Source organism: Rhincodon typus, chromosome 16 (genome assembly GCF_021869965.1).
Source record: "Rhincodon typus isolate 14 chromosome 16, sRhiTyp1.1, whole genome shotgun sequence".
Classification (NCBI taxonomy): domain Eukaryota; kingdom Metazoa; phylum Chordata; class Chondrichthyes; order Orectolobiformes; family Rhincodontidae; genus Rhincodon; species Rhincodon typus.
Window position 1 is genome coordinate 4,759,038 of NC_063347.1, and position 14,819 is coordinate 4,773,856.

Genomic DNA, 14,819 nt, shown 5'->3' on the forward strand with positions numbered 1-14,819 from the left:
AACCACCACTTCGACTGGGACAACACCAAGATCCTGGGACAGGCTAGGCAGAGACAAGCACGAGAACTCCTGGAAGCATGGCACTCCACGAAGCATGCTATTAATAAATACATTGAACTCGACCCCATATACATTCCACTACGGAGGAAACCCAGAAGTGAGGCAATCCATCGCAACGGACCCCAGAGTTTAAAAACCAGGTGGGAAAACACACCTACGCTTCATCAGAGGCTGCACTGAGGATGTTACCAAGTACGGTAACGAAACGTCTGCGGAACAACAAACCAGCTCGGTGAGCCAACCAACCTCAACACCCATAACCCGCGCTACAGATCTACTCCAGAACCTTAGAGTCTAGATGACTCTTCATCAGAGCTGATGTGAAATGTGGAGGAGGCAGCATTTATGCTGTAGTCAAGTGGGGGGTGTTGGAGTGCCAGGGGAGAAAGGCTGCTGATAGTACAGATTAAGTGGTTGCAATGTGAGAATGGCAGAACAATGGTGTGTTTAAGTGGCAAACTGGAAAGAACATATAGTCCCACTGGGGTAGGGGGTGGGTAGACAGTACAAGGTGACAATGAATGCAACACGTAAAACTAAAAGAAAGGGAAGAAATGAGAGTGATTTCACAATCTGAAAGTGTTGAACTCAATATTAAGTCCAGAAGGTTGTAAAATTCCTCGGCTGAAGGTGAAATGTTGTTCCTCCAGTTTGCGCTGTGATTCGTTGGAGCACTGCAGCATGCTGAGGACAGACAAGTTGGCATGCGAGCAGGATGTTGTGCTAAAATGATCAGCTGTGTGAAGGTCAGGGTCATGCTTATGCATGGACTGGAGGTGTTCTGCAAAATGGTCAACCAATCTAATGTTTAGTTTCTCCAATATAGTGTAGGCCACGTGAAGCGCAATGAATGCAGCAGACCAGATTGGAGGAGGTACAGATGAAATGCTGCTTCACCTGGAAAGACTGTTTCGGCCCTTGCATGTTGAGCAGGGAGGAGGTGAAGAAACAAAAACAGAATTTGCTGGAAAAGCTCAGCAGGTCTGGCAGCCTCTGTGAAGAAAACATTAGAGTTAACGTTTCGGGTCTGGTCACCCTTCCTCAGAAATGAAACCAGACCTGACCAGACCCAAAACGTTAACTCTGATTTTTTTCTTCACAGATGCTGCCAGACCTGCTGAGCTTTTCCAGCAACTTCTGTGTTTCTTCCTGATTTACAGCATCCGCTGTTCTTTTGGTTTTTACTGAGGAGGTGAAGAGGCAGGTGTTGTACCTTCAGGTTGTGAACTCACTTCCATTTCTTCCCTTCTAGCTTTCCTTGATGCATTCTCTGTCACCATGTCCTCGTTCCCCTCCCCCCACTCTAGTGGGACTATCCGTTCTTCCCAGTTTGCAAGTTACACACACCATTTTTCTGCCATTCTTACATTCCAATTACTTAATATGCAGTATCAGCAGCCTTTCTCCCCCCAGCAGTCCACTCCTGCCACTATTCCATAAATGCTGTCCCCTCCACACTTTACGTCAGCTCTGATGAAGAGTTATCTAGACTTGAAACATTAGCTTGCTCTCTCTCCATGGATACTGCCTGAACCGTTATGATTTCCATCATCTGCAGTAATTTGCTCCTACCCTACGTTTTGTCCATTGTGTACTGAACTAACATTTGTACTCATGGTCTAGGCTGACAGATAAAGAAAGGATACTTTGGTGACATTCCAGAGGGTTGCTGATGCCTACGCTATTGCTGCTCTGTGTTAGCGTAGTACTGCTGACACTGCCAGAAATGCCATCTTGCAAGTGCAGTGTTCGGTGGAGGCCTGATCTGAAAGTTCTGATGTTTCTGCTCAATGGCACCTTGTGAAAATGAGCAGTGAATTATTCCTGCCTGACACTTCTTCCTGAACCAGCGCTATCAAAACAGATCACCTGGCATTCAGTTCATGGCTGTTTGTGAGATGATGCTTTGTGCATATTGGCTTGTATTTTTCTACATAACATTAATTGTGCCTGAGAATAATATGCTGTCTCTGTGAATTGCTTTGGGACTCTTGGAAGAAGCATGATCAGAAGCAATAGAAATGCAAACATACCTCTTACTTCCTGTAGCCAATAACAAATGTAGTTATTATTAGTATCTTAACTAGGATCCTGGTTGCTAAATAAAAAAAGAGCCAGTGATTTAACCTGTATTCATATAAGTTCAGGATGCCACAGGTATACAAAGCGTGCACTCTCTCACTGAGCTGTTGGGGATTGATACTAATTTTCATTTTGCAAAGTTGCTAATTTCTGACTCTCAAATCATGCTGGTTCTATCCCTGTCTGAATAAAAGTAGTTATGATTATGGAGAAGACCTCATGCAAAGAATGCCACAGCCTAACAAAACATGTTCCTTTGCAGCTGTCTGAAAACCTTGTGTCAAGAATGAAGGATCTGCCCCAGTCAAAGTCAAAGCCATCAAACTCCATCTCTGGAGGTATGTGAATGATTGGCATTAGGATTTCAGCAAAAGCTGATGGTATTGATGTGAAACATTCATATTCTTTCTAAGAGTTAATAATGGGAATATTGCTGTAGCTTCTTCGGAAAATTGAAGATTCTACTGTATGATTTGGGGGGTGGGAGGAGGGGGAAGGAGGTTACACTAGCTGCAGGCCAGTATATTTACGAACCAATGCTTTGACACCAGCTCTTCTCTCCTCCACCTCCCTCCAGTGATGCTCTGCTAATTAATTAATTAGTTCATTAGTGGCATTGCTATTCATGGGATTTTGTGGTATGCAAAATAGCTTAGCTGTTTGCCTCAAAGGTTCCAGAGTAATTAATTTAGTTAAAAGGTGCTTTGAAATATGAGGGGAGAAAAAAGATCCATTTATTCATCACTTGCCATGACCTCAGGATTGCAAAACTCGGATGTAACTTTTAGAGGTGTAGTGTCTGTTATAATACTCTAGCCAATTAATGCATAGCAAAGGCCCAGAAACAGCAATTGGTACTGACCAAATAATTTGTTTTGAGTAAGATGCAGGAACACAGGCTATTTGACCATTGAGTTTACTATGACAATGAAGGCATGGCTGATCTGATAATCTTCAACTTCACTTTCCTGCCTTATCCCCATAACCTTTGACTTCTTTGCTGATTAAAAGTCCATCTCAGCTTTGAATATACTTAAGATTTTGCCTTGACAGCCCTCTGTGGTAAAGAAGTCCACAGATTCATCACTCTTATAAGAGAATAAGTTCCTCCTCATCTCCATTTTAAATAGATGACGCCTAATTCTGAGATACCAACCCCCACCCAGTCCTACACTTGCCCACAAAGGGGGGTTGACAGTATTGATGCAGAAATGTTGTGTCCCTAAGAATCCTGTATATTTCAATTAGGTCTCCTTTTATTCTTCTAAACGCCAATGTGCAGAAGTCCAACCTGCTCAATGTCTCCTCATAGGAAAATCCTTCTCTACCCGGGATTTATCCAAGTACCAACCAGGACACCAGATGAACTCCCCTGTTTTTCAACTGTTCTGAAGTGCAAATAGTGCTTCAGATAATTTGAATGGAAGGACCGCTGATACTGCTGCATTCCTTTAGACCTGTACTGGAATGCCAGCTTAACTTTTGTCATCAAGCATCTGGAATGGGACTTGAACTCACAGTTTTCTGACTCAGAGATTGCAGTTACCTTTTATGAAAAGGCACTATATGAATGTTAAGTTTTTATCACAGAGGGTGATAATTGCAACATTATTGGAAGAATCAAGGTCAGCAATTGTGGGCTAGATGTTAGAGAAATCAAAGGATAAAGCAGGTTGCGAGCTGTACATTATTACTTTTCTCAATAGAACATTCTGGGTAAAGGAAAGTAAAGCTTTCTGTGAGCAGGAAATGAAATGTTTCTCAGTAGGTTCCCAAATTACATCTACAATCTCTTTATATCCTATATTATGAATAAACACATCAGATACCAAACTGAATACATTCCGTGCAATTACTGCAATATTGTGACATGAAACATTTTTTCATGCAGGAAGTTGTTCCTGTGATATAGAATACATTATCTGAATTCTGAAGGGTTCGTAAGTACTCGAAGGAGGAAACTGTTTACAGGGCTATGGGCACAGAATAGGGCAGTAGGATTAGTGGCTAGGCCTATTGAAGAGCTAGCACAAATGGTCTCTGCCTGCACTAAATCATTCTATGATGCCCTGCTTTCACCTGGACCATTAGAGAGTGAGTGCAACAAAGCACCAGTTTTTCTTATTCAGTTTGTCTCATCTGTCACAGATATAGTGCAAAAGGAGACCATTTGGTCCTGTAGAGATTGTAACAAGGTCAGCCAGATGGACCTCAGAATATGACTCCCCTGATTGCAGCTGTTAATCTGGTCCAATCAGGGAGTCCTGACTGACAGAGAAGAAAAGGAATGTCACACACCCTATTCAGTCCGACAGCTGACTCTATGGGAGTTGGATCAATGTCAAGGACTCTCCATGTGTGAATAAAGGGTGATTTGGTGATGAGATACTGGCCTCTGTGGGGTTATTTCGGTGGCAATGAGAGAAAATCATGCTCCTGAAGAAATTCACTTGCAATAGTTGTCTTTGAGTTGGGGTAAGCATTTCTGGCATCATGCCATTATTTGGGAAGCTTGACTCGTTTGATCCTGCTGTCGAACACTGGACCCAGTATGTGGAAAGAATGCGTTATTTTCTCCAGTCAAATGACACTGGGGCAGATGAAAAACATTGAGTAATTCTCCTGACAGCTTGGGACCCGCAGCTTTTTCAGTTATTAGGAGCTTAACGTTTCCTGAGGCACCAGTTATTAAAACCTTTAGAAGAGTTGATGGATTTAAGTAGGGTATATTACAACCCCAAGCCTCCTCTAATTCTGAGATACAATCAGTTTTACTTGGCAACTGAGAACCGGGGAATCCGTATCAGGATTTTTGATGAGATTAAGATGACTGGTAAAGACATGATTTTGGTTTATCGCTAAGTGAGATACTGAGAGACCATTTGGGATGTGGAATGAATGATGTAACTATGCAAAAGTGCCTACTAGCTGAAGCCCAACTGGTCTTTGAACAGGCACTACAGTTGCAGGGTATTCCGATGGAAGTGGACACTTTTGCCAGTCCGACTGAGTTTTGGGGAACACTGTTTGAGTGAAGGCAATTGCATAGCCTCACTCAGGACATACCCTGAACAGAGGGACTCTAGGACAGCCCACAGCAAAACCCCAAAACAAAGTCAAACCTCTGCCAAACGCTTAACATTTTCTTCAGAATTAGGGCTGGCAAGCCATTGTAATTGCTGGTGGTATGCGGCTTCGAGACAAAAGAGTCCTACTAGACCTAAATTGAGTAAGAGAACTCGTAGGCCAGTATCCAGGGGAGTGCATACCCTGGAAAATCCACCTACATCTGGTTTGGAATAGTTAAATTACTTAGCAACATCCAAATCAAATCCAATCAAAATAAATTCTGGTTAAATGGTCACTCAGTTACAATGGAGGTCGATACCAGCACAGCCATTTAAGTAGGGGAGGCAATGGCCTAGTGGTATTATCGCTGGACTGTTAATCCAGAGACCCAGATAATGTTCTGGGGACCCAAGTTTGAATCCCACCACGGCAGATGGTGGAATTTGAATTGAATAAAATATCTGGAATTAAGAATCTAATGATGACCATGAATCCATTGTCGATTGTTGGAAAAAACCCATCTGATTCATTAATGTCCTGTGCCATCCTTACCTGGTCTGGCCCCCATGTGACTCCAGACCCACAGCAATGTGGTTGACTTCTGGGCAATTAGGGATGGGGAATAAATGCTGCCTAGCCAGTGACACCATCACCCCTCTAATGAATAAGGAAAAAATTGCAGAACCGGTCTTTACCAAAATTTGCTCTGGACTGCAACCCTTATGTTTCTGCAAGATCTCTGCTAGATTGAGAACTGACACCAGAGAACCTTTACACTTTAAGGGTACAACTTCGGTTCTCGTCTCTCAAGAGAAGGAGCTAGTTCAATTACCGCTGATTGTAGTAAAAGGCTTGGGCCCAAGTTTGATGGAGCAAAATTAGTTGAGAAAGGTTCACCTAGATGTCTCCACATCTTTCAATTAGAAAGTGGCTGCCAGGAATGAAGTCTTAATTAAATACCCAGATGTTTTTCAGGAAGGTCTAGGGACTATCAAAGGAACCAAGGCCACCTTGCATGTTGACCAGGAAGCAATTCTGCAATTTTGCAAGGTCTGCCCATTGCCGTTTGCCATATAGGCAAAATTAGAGGCAGAAATCAGAAGGCTGGAAAGTGAAGGAATCATCAAACTTTTCTGATGAAGGGTCTAGGCCCGAAACGTCAAAAAAGCCTCTCTGCTCCTATGATGCTGCTTGGCCTGCTGTGTTCATCCAGCCCTGCACCTTGTTGTCTCGGATTCTCCAGCATCTGCAGTTCCTACTATCTCTGAATCATCAAACTAGTCCAGTTTGCGGAATGGGCAGAACCGATCATAATGATTGTGAAGCCAGATGGATTGGTTCACCTTTTGTGGGGATTTTAAACAAATGGTGAACTGCATTTTGCAACTGGATTAACTATTTGTATAGAGGATTTGTATGCAAAGCTGGCAGGGGGGCTGTCCTTCACGAAGCTGGACGTGAGCCAGGCTTACCTGCATTTGCGGTTAGATGAGGATTCCCAGAAGTATGCTACAAGTAATACCAATAAGGAATTGTACCAATATACGAGACTATCATTTGGTGTATCATCAGTCCAGGCAGTTTTTCAGTGGATGATGGAGAACATTTTACAAGGTCTATCCCAGGTCGCCATTCAACCAGATGACATGCTAATAACAGGGAAGACCAATAAGGAGTATCTGGGGGAAACCAAAGCACCATCACAACCAGAATTGAAATCATTTTGGACCCAGAGAGACCAGATCACAGTAGAGGACGGCGTATTATTATGGGGAGCAAGGGTGATTGTCCCGAGCAATGGTCACCACCAAATTCTGGCTGAACTCCTACAGGGTCATCGAGGTGTTTCCATAATGAAGATATTGGTAAGATGTTATGTCTGGCGGCCAGTATTGGATGATGCAGACATAGCTGTGTTGATTGGGCAGTGCCCAGATTTCTAACAAGGACAAAAATCGTTACAGCTCCCCCACAGCCAGAAGTTGTGGTACACATCAGTACCAATGACATAACTAGGAACAGGGATGAGGACCTGAAAGTGAATATAGGGAGTTAGGTTGGAAGCTAAAAGGCAGGGCAGGCAGAATAGTAATCTCAGGATTACTGCCAGTGCCACGGCTAGGAATAGAGAGCAAGTGCAGTGAACATGTGGCTACAGAGCTGGTGTAGGAGGCAGGGCTTCAGGTATGTGTATCATTGGGATAACTTCTGGGGAAGGTGGGACCTGTACAAGAAGGATGGGTTGCACCTGAACTGGAGGGGCACCAATATCTTGGGCGGGAGGTTTGCTAGAGCTCTTCGGGAGGGTTTAAACTAGTTTGGCAGGGGTTTGGGAACCAGAACTACGGATCAGAGGATGGGGTTGCTGTTGTACAGGCAGATACAGCTTGCAGAGAGTCTGAGGAAGAATAAACAGTTGATAGGGCAAAGTTGCAGTCAGTGTGATGGGTTGAAGTGTGTCTATTTTAATGCAAGAAGTGTCAGGAATAAGGGTGATGAACTTAGAGCATGGATTATTACTTGGAGCTACAATGTTGTGGCCATTACAGAGACTTGGATATCACGGGGGCAGGAATGGTTGTTGGATGTTCCGGGGTATAGATGTTTCAAAAGAAGAGGCATAGAGATAAAAGAGGTGGGGGGGTGGCATTGCTATTCGGGGATAATAGCATAGATGCAGAAAGGGAGGTCACCGAGGAGGGTTTGCCTACTGAGTCAGTATGGGTGGAAGTCAGAAGCAGGAAAGGAGCAGTCACTTTATTGGGAGTTTCCTGCAGACCACCCCCCCCCCCACACACACACACACACACACACACACACACACACACACACACACACACACACACACACACAAATAGCAGCAGAGACACCAAGGAACAGATTGGGAGGCAGATTTTGGAAAGGTGCAGAAGTAATAGGGTTGTCGTCATGGGTGAATTCAACTTCCCTAATATTGACTGGAACCCCCTGCGTGCAAATAGTTTGGATGGAGCAGATTTTGTCAGGTGTGTCCCAGGAAGGATTTCTGACTCAATATGTAGATAGGCCGACTAGAGAGGAGGCATTATTGGATTTGGTGCTTGGCGACAAACCAGGCCAGGTGTCCGATTTCTCAGTGGGAGAGCATTTTGGTGATCGTGACCACAACTTCCTGACCTTTACTATAGTCATGGAGAGGGATAGGAGCAGACGATATGGGAAAGTATTTAATTGAGGGCAGGGGAATTATAATGCTATTAGGCAGGAACTGTGGAGCACAAATTGGGAACAGATGTTCTCGGGGAAAGGCACAACAGAAATGTGGAGGTTGTTTAGGGAGCAATTGCTGCGAGTGTTGGATAGGTTTGTCCCCCAGAGGCAAGGAAGGGATGGTAAGGTGAAGGAACCTTGGATGACAAGACATGTTGAACACCTTGTCAAGAGGAAGAAGGAAGCTTACTTAAGGTTGAGGAAGCAAGGATCGGACAGGGCTCCAGAGGGTTATAAGGTAGCTAGGAAGGAATGAATAATGAACTTAGGAGAGCTAGAAGGGTGCATGAAAAAGTCTTGGCGTGTAGGATCAAGGAAAACCCCAAGGCATTCTATACTTATGTGAGGAACTTGAGGATGGCCAGAGTGAGGGTAGGACCAATCAGGGATAGTGGAGGGAACTTGTACCTGGAGTTGGAGGAGGTAGGGGAGGTCCTTAATGAATACTTTGCTTCAGTATTCAGTAGTCAGAGGGACCTTGTCATTTGTGAGGACAACGTGGAACAGGCTGATATGCTCGAACAGGTTGATGTTAGGAAGGAGGATGTGCTAGAAATTTTGAAGAACATGAGAATAGATAAGTCTCCGGGCCAGACGGGATATACCCAAGGTTACTACGGGAAGCGAGGGAAGACATTGCTGCACCTTTGGTGATGATCTTTGCGTCCTCACTGTCCACTGGATTAGTACCAGATGATTGAAGGGTGGAAAATGTTATTCCCTTGGTCAAGAAAGGGAATAGGGATAGCCCTGGGAATTACAGACCAGTCAGTCTTACTTCTGTGGAGTGCAAATTATTGGAGAGGATTCTGAGAGATAGTATTTATGATTTTTTTTGGAAAAGCATAGTTTGCTTAGAGATGGTCAGCATGGCTTTGTGAGGGGCAGGTCATGCCTCTCAAGCCTTATTGAATTCTTTGAGGATGTGACAAAACACAGTGATGAAGGTAGAGCAGTGGATGTGGTGTATATGGATTTTAGGAAGGCGTTTGATAAGGTTCCCCATGGTAGGCTCATTCAGAACGTAAGGAGGCATGGGATTCAGGGAAATTTGGCTGTCTAGGTACAGAATTGGCTGTCCAATAGAAGTCAGAGGGTGATAGTAGATGGAAAGTGTTCAGCCTGGAGTTCGGTGACCAGTGGTGTTCCGCAGGGATCTGTTCTGGGGCCTCTGCTCTTTGTGATTTTTATAAATGACTTGGATGAGGAAGTGGAAGGGTGGGTAATTATGTTTGCCGATGACATGAAGCTTGGTGGAATTGTGGATAGGGTTGTTGTAGGTTGCAATGGGATATTGACAGGATGCGGGGCTGGGCAAAGAAGTGGCAGATGGAATTCAACCCAGAAAAGTGTGAAGTGATTCATTTTGGAAGGTCGTATTTGAATGCACAATATAGGGTTAGTGGCAGGATTCTCGGGAGTGTGGAGGAACAGAGGGGTCTTGGGGTCCACGTCTGTAGATCCCTCAAAGTTGCCACCTAAGTTGATAGGGTTGTTAAGAAGGCAAATGGTGTGTTGGCTTTCATTAGCAGGGGGATTGAGTTTAAGAGTTGCGAGATTATGCTGCAGCTCTATAAAACCCTGGTTAGACCACACTCGGAATATTGTGTTCAGTTCTGGTCACCTCATTATAGGAAGGATGTGGAAGCTTTAGAGAGGGTGCAGAGGAGATTTACCAGGATGCTGCCTGGACTGGAGGGCAGGTCTTATGAGGAAAGGTTGAGGGAGCTAGGGCTTTTCTCATTGGAGCGAAGAAAGATGAGAGGTGACTTGATAGAGGTTTACAAGATGATGAGAGGCATAGATAGAGTGGATAGCCAGAGACTTTTTTTTTAGGGCGGAAGTGGCTATCATGAGGGCGCATAATTTTAGGTTATTGGAGGAAGGTATAGCAGAGATGTCAGAGGTAGGTTCTTCGCACAGAGAGTGGTGGGTGTGTGGAATGCACTGCCAGCGGTGGTAGTGGAGTCAGATACATTAGAGACATTTAAGGATAGGCACATGGTTGATAGTAAAATGAAGGGTATACAGGTTAGTTTGATCTTGGATTAGGATAATAGGTTGGCACAACATCGTGGGCCAAAGGGCCTGTACTGTTCTATGTTCATTCATGGGAAAGGCCAGGTAAACCCTGGACTCAGTTACATGTTGACTATGCAGATACTTTTATGGACTCAATGTTCTTAGTCATTGTGGACGCCCACTCAGAGTGGTTGGACATGCATAGACTTCATTTGTCAATCACAGGGATAACAATAGAAAAAGTGTGTGCATCGTTTGCAATACATGGGCTCCTGGAAGTGTTGGTCACAGAAAACAGGCCATCATTTACCAGTGGGGAATTTGAGTATTTCCTAAAGTCGAATGGTATTTGACATATAAGGACAGCTCCATTCCGTCCAACATCCAATGGTCTGGCAGAAAGACCAGTCCAAATTTTGAAGGCAGGCTTGAAGAAACAGTCTACAGCTTCACCAGATATCAAACTGTCCTGGTCCATATTTGAATATAGAACCGCCCCTCATGCAACTACAGGAATAGCTTCAGCAGAGTTGCTAATGGGGAGAAGACTCTGCACCATGTTAAATCTGATCTTCCAGGACCTGGAGGTGGGGAGGGTGAAACAGCATCAGGAGTGCCAATGCTGGACTCAAGACTCCGCTAAACAAGAGACACAGTTTACTTCAGGGGATGAAGTTTGATGTAGGAACCACAGGAATGGCCCTGCATGGGTAAGAGGCATGGTTGACATCAGGTCAGGTCCAGTGACGCATAAAGTTCAGGTTGGTGCAACGGTCCTGAACAAGTATGTGGATCATATAAAAACTGCAAACTCGCAAATGGCACAGGAGAAAAACGTGCTGGGTTCCTCAACTGCCCTTCCAACTGTTCTGGAACCTATGGGTTCTCCCACTCTGTCAAGCATTGAAAATACCTCGGAATTTGAGATGGACACCGGCGGATGTCACTGCCTCGACACCTTTGTCGCTTGAAGAGGAGAATGAATTTCTTCTGAGATGCTCCATGCGCAAGAGGCAAGCTACTTTGCATTACACGCCGCCTGTATCACAGGCAGAGTTGGAGGAACCTGACCCGGTGCGAAAATGCCCCAGGAGGTGCTACAAAAAAAAAACTGGCCTATGTCTTCAGACTCAGAGGGGTAGTGATGTAGTGATTGTAATGAGGTCATCCAGGGTGGACCTCAGATTATGAGTTCCCTCATTGTGGCTGTTAATCTGGTCCAATCAGGGAGCTCTGGCTGACAGATAAGAACAGGAGTGTCACACATCCTGTTCAGTATGAGAACTGGCTCTGACGAAGCTGGATCAATATCAAGGACTCTCCACATGTAAATAGTGACTTGGTGACGGGATACTGGCCACTGTGGAGTTATTTTAGACCCATTGTGTCTGCACTGACTCTGAGTATTTTACCTTAGTGCCAGTCTCTTGTCTTTCCTGTATAGCACTGCACATTGTTTCTGTTTAAATAATCATCATCTTGAATACCTCAATTGAACTTGCCTTCACACTTCCAGGCAGTGCATTCCAGGCCCTAACAACCTGCTGTGTGAAAATAGGTTTGGAAATAGTTAAATTTAAAATACAGTCTCATACAGTTTTAAATTGGAGGCCTGTGGACAAATTGCCTCTGGGACCTGGCCAAATGTATTCATCCGGAAACAGGGGCATTGTTCTGGGTACTGAATAAGTTGTATTTGATCGAACACTATCTGGAACTTGGAAACCAGACAACACAGCCCTCTCTTGCTCATGACCATTCAACGTAACAATTTGCAAAATTGTGCCGTTTTAATCAGGAATGATTAACAAGTCTGAGTTCATTGCGGTTTGGACTTATTCAGTACAAGGGAATTCTGAATAGACTTCAGTTTTGGCAGCGAATCTGAACTTCGTGGATTGAACTGATATTTGTCAAGGCCATGTTCACTTTCTCATTTGGAAGGTCTACAGAGACCAACTATAAGCTTTGTTGAGAAATCTTGCTGGTATTGGATGCTTTGAGCGATCTTAACCCTTTTATGACCTGTTTCCAGTTTTATTTTCTTTTCTAGATTGTACTTATTCAGTAAATTGTTGAAACAGTTTGGATAACTGAAGCCATGGCTTTTAGCCCTTTTATGAGCTAAGTGCTCTTGCCACTGATCACCTTGCCTCCCCTCCCCCTCTTGCCCTGTTCCTCCCCGCCACGTTCCTCCCCTCCCATGGCACTGCCTAAGGTTAAACTGAACTGTTCGTACACACTCCACATCCAATTTGACTGAGAGGTGAACTCCAGACTCCATTGGCAGTATTTAATTCGGGCAACAGAGATCTCGCCTGCTGGCTGAAAAGCCAGTAAAAGCTCCATTATCTCCTTTGCTCAAGGCATGCTGCACTGAGTTTCGTTCTAGCCAGTTGCACCCCCTTCCCGGGATCAAGGACCCTACAGAATGCAGAAATATTTTGGGGTTTGTTGAATGATGCGTCCACCTCCCCTGCTGGTTGAATATCCACTTAGGGGCCTCAACTGGCAGTAGGGTGAGAGGGCTGGTTATGAGCTGTACTTAATTGGGGGAGAGGCAAGAAGGTGGTCAGCATCATCCCATCTGATTAAGTATTCCCTGGTATCCAAATGTTTCTTGGGAGGCCATGAAATTGCATCTCATGTTCATTTCATTACAGTGATTGATTGCTTGCTTCCACCTCAGTAGCATTTCCCATCTCTGTTCCTGCCCCAGCTCAATTCCGCCAAAATCCTCATACAGACATTTCTCTCCAGACTCCTGTCTAGACAACAATTCTGTACAAATTATATCTCATCTATTCAGTATTAAGTATGGCTCACTCCATACTTGCTGACTTACGATCTTTCCAGATCTCCCAACAACTTAATTTTAAAATTGACATCTGTAAGTTGAAAACCCTTCATGGCCTTAGCCCTCCTTCTCTCAGTAACCTCATCCAGCTTTATAGCCTTTCAAAGAAAATCTGTATTCATCCAGGTATATCTTTACGTAGCTCACATTCCAAACACCCCATTGTGTCTTCACCTAGCTTTACCGTAAACTTTGGCATTCATTCATAAATTTCTTCATCTTATCTTCACCTGAGTCTGTCATTTCAAAACTCCTTAAAACCCAGTTATTTAATCAGGCTTTTAATCACCTTCTAATACTAATCTTTAGCTGGCTGTCATTTATTGTCTGTTAATACTTTTATATGGGATGCTTTGCAGCACTCGATGCTACGTAAATATATTTTTGAGGAAGTCGGATGTAGCAGGGTTCAGTCATGTAGTTTGTAAAAGGGTTAGCTCTGGTGTGCTCAGGGAAACTACTTCAACTATTTTTGGTCCATAAGCTGCACTGTAAATGCACTTAACTCCTGCATCCAGTCCTTATCACTTCTTTTTATGTTTCAGAATTCTTGAGCCCTGGGAAACCTGGAGTATTAAAAGTAAAATTTCCCTACACTTTTATCTTTATAACAGTGGGAAGGAAGTGAGATCAACAGGAGAATATTTCTTTAAGACAAATATGGCAATACTGTACTTGGAATGTGTGTTTTTCCACCTGAAATTATGAAATTGGCCCAAGACAACAGGTTCCTGAGTACAGAATAGTTCCTGAGTTGCATTGGATCTGTTTATTATTGTTTGCAAACTAGGGAAAGTACAATTCCGATCATTCACTGATTTCCATGTTCATAGGACCCGATTACCAAGGAGGTGATAACATGACACTGAAACATTCTGGAGCTGAAGAGGAGATGTACAAGAGGTAAGACATGCTTGCTCAAGCAATCTGTTTTGAAATATTCCCCTGCGAAAACTTGACCAATATAACTTTCATATCAGAGAAGTACTATCCTGTTGTGTTTTCTGTGGACAGTATGGTAGATTTTCTACTAAAAAATCTGCAGTTTGATTTCCAAAATTTACACCCATAGCTGTCCTCTTCAGCCATTTGACCCTTAGTCAATACTTAACAAAAGATATTATCTATTATTTATTTAATGATTGTTTGTGGCAACTTGGTGTGCACAAATGGCTTCCTATTTATGGCATCAGAAAAATGACAGCACATCAAAAGGAGAAAATAATTATTTGATTGTGAGGTGATTTGCAACAATTGGGGCATTAGAAATATAATGTTCAGGTTCTTTGTGTGATCTCTGCATAATTTTTGTAAAGAAAAATTAAAGAAACATATTAATGTATCAGATAATAATACTTTGATTCACTTAAGTACAGAGTACTGGGCTAATGGTAAGATTCTTGGTAGTGTGGATGAGCAGAAAGATCTCGGTGTCCATGTGCATAGATCACTGAAAGTTGCCACCCAGGTTGATAGCGTC

The 14,819-nt window shown here is 43.6% G+C and overlaps 1 protein-coding gene across 2 annotated transcripts in view; it reads left to right on the forward strand.

Moving 5' to 3' along the window:
- LOC109920692 (MICOS complex subunit mic25a-like) overlaps nucleotides 1-14,819 on the forward strand; it is a 419,169-nt gene that overhangs the window by 8,246 nt on the left and 396,104 nt on the right. For both annotated transcript variants that reach the window (XM_048606552.1, XM_048606553.1), the window contains exons 2-3: nucleotides 2,405-2,480; nucleotides 14,173-14,242. In XM_048606552.1, the coding sequence (XP_048462509.1) occupies nucleotides 2,405-2,480; nucleotides 14,173-14,242 (146 nt within the window). The remainder of the gene's footprint in view (nucleotides 1-2,404; nucleotides 2,481-14,172; nucleotides 14,243-14,819) is intronic.